The sequence below is a fragment of the Nelumbo lutea genome, chromosome 5 (genome assembly GCF_056320005.1).
Source record: "Nelumbo lutea isolate HS-2025 chromosome 5, American lotus-T2T, whole genome shotgun sequence".
Taxonomy (NCBI): Eukaryota; Viridiplantae; Streptophyta; class Magnoliopsida; order Proteales; family Nelumbonaceae; genus Nelumbo; species Nelumbo lutea.
The window spans coordinates 84,066,857-84,072,948 of record NC_142688.1 but is presented as its reverse complement, the minus strand read 5'-3'; the positions used below and the strand labels follow the sequence as shown (position 1 = coordinate 84,072,948).

Sequence of the window (6,092 nt, the reverse complement as noted above, 5' to 3'; positions counted from 1 at the left end):
GAAAAAACAAACCTGTTTCTGGTCCATCTTGGCTCCACATGTAAATTTAAAAATATCTATACTACTTGTTTGAAATAAGCATTTATTAACACTCATAAGCACTTTTTTTTAAAATAAAAAACTTATAAACCTTTATTTATCCAATAACTAATACCCCCAAATGGGGGCTTAGAACGTTTGTTTTATCATTTTTATGTGTTGTCCATAAAGTCTTGAATGGTTGTTTCTTCGTCGCAAAACAAAATTCGGGGGTTAAGTCTAAGTGTCACCCACTGCTTAGTCCTTAGATTCTTTCGAAGAGTTACAGGGTCACCATCTGTGAACTGTGATTTACGCTTACTTTATATGAGTGGATAATAAATATGGGAGGATTGATAAAATACATCGCGTATTATACTATGGATAGTCACTGTATAAAAACCTTTCAATAAGAATCTCAATCCACGTAATTAATAATCCTAATAATCTCAGCCATCGATTGTCAATCAAACGGTTGTCCAAAAGAGGACACGCTCCGCTGTGGAACAAGCAAGCTGACGCCAGCCAAGTGACGATCGTCGGTGACGTCAAGGGGATCACGACGAGGATTTTTCCTGTCTACCTTCGTTCTGATTTCTCAGCATTTTCATTTTCTTGCTATCATCCTTTCCTCCAACGCCTATAAAAGGCTCTCTCTTCTCATCATAGCAAGGATAAGTAAGACGAGAAGGCGAAAAAAACAGGAAAGAAAGAAAGAAAAGAACTAGAGTCAGTTACTCGAACACATAGAAGGATAAAGAGATGGGGACAGTGGAATCTCCGTGGCCGGAAAATTCGCCAATCAACCGAAGAAAGGCGATCAACGAGCTTGTCCGTGGCCGTGAATTTACGACCCAGCTTCAAATTATCCTCCGGAATTCCCTCGGAGGTCATGGATCCGTGTCGGCGGAAGACCTCCTCCCAAAAATCTTAACATCGTTCACTGAGGCTATTGCGGCACTCAACACCACTGTCGAATCCGGGGAGGTTTCCCAGAATCCGGCGAGTACCCATGTAAGTTCGCCCAGTTGCGGTGACCGGGCGACCGAGGATTCCGGTGAGAGCAAAAAGTCTACGGTTCTCAAGGATCGCAGAGGAAGTTATAAGCGAAGGTGAACAGCCGTTCATCCATCATGATATCCTTTATCAACGGAGAGAGAGAGAGAGAAGGCAATTTTGTCATCTTAGCTAGAATAGGGGCATAGTGGTCATTTCGTTATTCGATTTCTGAATATCCCATTGGTTGGCTTCCAAGTCAACAAGAGACTACTCATATCTTGGAAGTCGAATGACAAATATGTCCTTGGTTCCTATTCGAATTTGCGGCTACACTAGGCCCCTAGGCCCACTGTTGCCAAAACTTGGTTATTATTCTCAACAAGGGGCCTAATTCTTCGAGAGAAAAAAACTTGTTTGGGAAATCAAACATTGTATACCAACAAAAAAAAATTTGTTTCTTTGGGTGCAGAAAGGTGTTGCAGACATGGACAAAGCTCAGCGCTACTCCGATCGATGACGGCCGTGCGTGGCGGAAATACGGCCAGAAAGTGATCCTCAACTCCAAATACCCAAGGTGTATTGACTTTCCTCCTCCTCCTTCTTTCTTCTTCAACAATAACAGTAATTTAGAGGTGTTTGGATGCTGATGATGAAACAAATTCGATCTGTGCCATGTACAGGAACTACTACAGGTGTACCCACAAGAACGATCAAGGCTGCCAAGCAACCAAACAGGTCCAACAAACCGAAGACAACCCGCCCATGTATCGGACCACATACATAGGCGATCACACATGCATGGACATGTCAAAGGCTCCTCGATTCATCCTGGATTCTACCCACAACAACGCTTTTGTGCTCAGCTTTGAACCCGAAGCTCCGAGGAAGCAAGACAAGCCCCACCCCTTTTTCTCCTGCTTTTCTCCCTCATTAAAACAGGAATGCAAAGAGGTGGAGATCCCGAGTGACCCGACCCACAAGCAATGTTCATCGGAATACCATCTTTCCCACGATGAAATCACATTCGGATCGTCATGCCCCACAACAGTATTGCCGTCGACACCCGGGTCGGATCACGGGGATGTGATCTCGGGCGTGTACTCATGCAGCACCCGCTCTCGCAGTCTGGACATTGATTTTGTGGGGATGAGTGACTTTGATGACGTATTCCGCTTTGAAGAGGACTTCTTTCAGGTTTCAATGTAAAGGGAAGTGAAGTGAAGCTTGGAGGAAGGGATTTTGTCTATTTTAGTCTAATCAGTTTATATAATATTATGTAAACCCATTTATGAGCAGCTTAATTAAGGTTTGATTTGAGCGGTGTAGATGAATGGCTTTTGGTTGTAGCTGTAAATACTTGTATTCTCTGTAATTTAAATAAAATCCCGGATCGAGCCACACTCGGCACTGGGTTTTATGAATGAGCTTCATCGTTGTGGAGGTGGGTTAATTCTTGGTTTGATGCCTCTTTCGCTTTGCTTTGTTTTTCTTTTTTCAAATAATTTTACTAATGTGAGTGTTTGTTTTTGTTTTAAAAAACAAAACCAATCATGTTGTTATTTCAGTTCAGGGTAAATTTGTACTTTGTTTTTGGCAATATTACCTTGACGCATTGATAAATGACAGATTAATGTATATTTACATTGATAATAAGATGGAAAAATATATTAATAAAAAAGAAGTAAATTTGCATTTAAAAGGATTTTCGATAAAAAAAAATATATACTTTATTGAAATTCATATTTGCATCCATTACAGTTAAAAATCTATTTGATAAGAGGATAAATTTGTAAATGCAAAACTAACTCAACTTTGCATTTACATTTATTTGCATCTTTCCAAACGCAGCCTATAGAACATTTCTTACACCTGCGTTTGTTTTTGTTGTAAAATAGAGTTCAACGCCAATGGATTTAAAATCAGTGAATGGTTGGAATTTATTTAAAGTGTGATAATCGATGTAAAACTCAACTTATTGGGTACATTGAAAACAAACGCCAACAATAGAATTTTACATCGATTGGCATTTACACAGCAAACAAATGCAGATTAAGGCTGTATTTGTTTTTAAAATAAGAATTGTTGATAATTTTGAGTATGAATATATGGCATTATTCTGACAGAATAGAACAATGACAAAACTAGAGTCATATGGCCGACCCCATGTACTTAAATTGACACAAATGGTTGGCTGTAGGGTTAGGTAATCGTTTTAAAACGGAGACGAGCTAAATGGACCACAACTATTGTTCTTTGTTCAGCACCCCTTTGGATAACGTACAAATATGATAGAGTATTGAATAATTGTACATGGAAATGTAGTAATAATGGGAAATTGACAAAGTTAAATCTATTTTTGATTGAAGAGGGGGAGAGGCCGAGGTTGGACAATACACAGTAGCAGAGACTAGAGAATGAAAAATGTAGGTTTTGGACGTTTGTGTTGTGAGCAGTTCTCAATTTTTTTTGGAAGGTAAAAAGGTTATAAGGCGGAGTTAGGGCTGTTCATAATAATGCTCAACCCGATCAATCCGGACTGATTCAATCCGAGTCGGTCGGGTTTTTATTAGTATCGGTCGGTTTTGGATTGGACAAATATATAAATAGATTCGAATCGAACTAGTCTTCTATTAGTTTGGTAGTTCCTAGTTTGATTAATTTCCTACTTAACTATAACTAGTCTTCTACTAGAACTAGAAAACCCATTAGGCAATTACAATTAGAAATAGGCAATCTATCCTAATTTCTGACTTTCTATAATCTTTTATACCGAAACTGACCGAAACCGACCCAACTCGATTCAAACCAATCAGGTCAGTTTGGCCTATTAGTGGATCGGTTTCGGTTTCCACCTCAGGTAACCCGACCAGGTCGGTTCAATTGGGAAAACCCAATAAATCAATCCAACCCGACCCATCAACACCCCTAAGTGGAATGTCTCAACTAAATTCATTAATTCAACCGCTCATGATTATAATCTTAAATGATAGCATAGTGTAAAAAAGATGGACACAAATTAAGATCATGTATGCATATGATTAATAATTAGGGCATGTTTGACTAACATATGAGTGGCTACATCAATGGAAGGAGCAACCCAATTCTGATATTAGTAATATGATCATGAGTAATGAGAGATGGGCAACCAAGGCCAAGCGTAATAAAGTTAAAAAAATGAAGTCCCATTGTCGCCGTGGCCGGAAATGTAGACTCTACAAGGAGGTTTTTTCTTTTCTATTGGTGAACGTACAAGGAGCATCAAGTCCCCACCCGGCCGAATGGCCGATACCATTGTAATTGCTTCCTTTACAGTCGTTTTCTATGCATTTTGTCGGATACTGCTCCTGCTTCCTTGTTGGAAAAGACAGGGTTACGGAAACTTCGAGGAGAACTGATTTGATGAGTTGAGGTGTCTTCTAAGCAATTTTCTTTGAGACAGTAGCAGGTTGAAGTAAGAGAGACAAGAGTATGGTTTTTAAATCATCGTTGACCCGGATGGTTCGATCATTTGGCCCGAAAATCGTCCAGCCAATTAGTTTCATTTTACTTCAAACTCGATATCTGGCAAAAAAATCGTTAAAAAAATCAACAACCTGTTGATCCAATGGTCGAACCGTTGACCCATTGACCCGTTTAACAGTTTTTTACTATTTTTTATTTTTAATTATTTTTATAAAAACGGGCCGTTCGCTCAAACTGGAAGATCGGACTGTCGACCCGGAAACCGGTGACTTAGAATGGTTCCACTTCTGGGTCATTTTTTAAAACGTTGGACAAGAATGTTTATGAGAACTTGTGTTCAATTGCTTGATTCACATTCCTTAAATAGTTTTTGAAGAATCATGGAACATAGAAGGTGTTGGTTCAAAAAAGGCTCATTGACCAAAAATTAGTTGACAATTAATAACCATTGACTTTGAATAGTGCCTCTTGACCACACCCAATCGAATCATCGAATCGTGACCGTTGATACCTTGCACCAAAAGTCAAAGATAGTTAATAAAACACACAAGTGCACTTTTAAAGCGCCTTATTGCCCCACATACATGTATGTGCACGTGTTGCACCGTAATAAGCCTCCCTACTCTCCTCTTTAATTCTAAGGAGTATAAATAAGCTCCTATTTAAAAACTCAAAACAAGTTTTGTAATTTCCAATGTGGGACAAGTTGAAAACTAGTTTTAATAATATAAAAAATCTATTTTCCAATATATGTGTGCAATTTTTTTTTCTTATTCCAACAATGAGACTGGACCAACGTTTCTTATTCCAACATTTCTTATTCCAACAATGAGATGTTTCTCATCTCTTGTCAAAGACTGGACCAACGGAGATGGGTGATGGGTTCTATATATGATGAGCCCATTCCCATCAACTAGATGAGAGAAAGAGAGAGAGACTTTAAGGCTCTGTTTGGTTTGTGGGATGGGGATGAGAAAAAGGGAATATTTTGAAAATATTCTCTTTCTCTCATTTGTTTTGAGCATAGTTTTCAAAACTGGACCGAATCGGACAGTCAAAAGAAAAACCGGGAATCGGTCAGGTGACCTATTCCGTTTTCCCCAAAAACCAGATTTACCCCCAAAACTGATGATTTTGGTCAATGAATCGCTGAACCAGGCGGTTAACCGTTTGAACCGTTTTGATCGTATTTTATTTTATTTTTTATATTTTTTTTTCAGAACGGGCTGAGTGTTCGGTTCGAACGATCAGACCGTTCGACCTAGTAACCGGACCCTTAATCGGTTCGATCATCGGGTCGGTTTTAAAAAACATGGTTTTGAGGGAAAGAGAGGGATGGGATGAGAAAAGTGTGGGATGTCAGATCCCAAAATCATGGATTTGGGGTCACACCAAAACCGTGCAACCCCGATGAGAAAACTCGAGTTTCATCTCCCTCCTCCCGTAACAGAGAAGGAATTTATTGGTATGCCTTCACCACTCCCATAAAATGACCATGCCGAAGTTGACGCTGATCCACCAGTACGCCGCCGCCACTCTCGTCATTTCTGGTTCAGTGGTGATAGAGTAGTGGAGAAGAAGAAGAAGAAGAAGAAGAAGAGAGAGAGAGAGAG

The 6,092-nt window shown here is 39.5% G+C and overlaps 1 protein-coding gene across 1 annotated transcript; it reads left to right on the top strand.

Moving 5' to 3' along the window:
• Positions 1–681: 681 nt before the first annotated feature.
• Positions 682–2,438, top strand: LOC148853189 (WRKY DNA-binding transcription factor 70-like). Its single transcript, XM_088942934.1, has 3 exons — positions 682–1,130; positions 1,487–1,591; positions 1,698–2,438. The coding sequence occupies exons 1-3, from the start codon at positions 781–783 to the stop codon at positions 2,221–2,223; spliced, it is 981 nt and encodes a 326-aa protein (XP_088799060.1). The 5' UTR covers positions 682–780; the 3' UTR covers positions 2,224–2,438.
• The last annotated feature ends 3,654 nt before the right edge of the window (positions 2,439–6,092 follow it).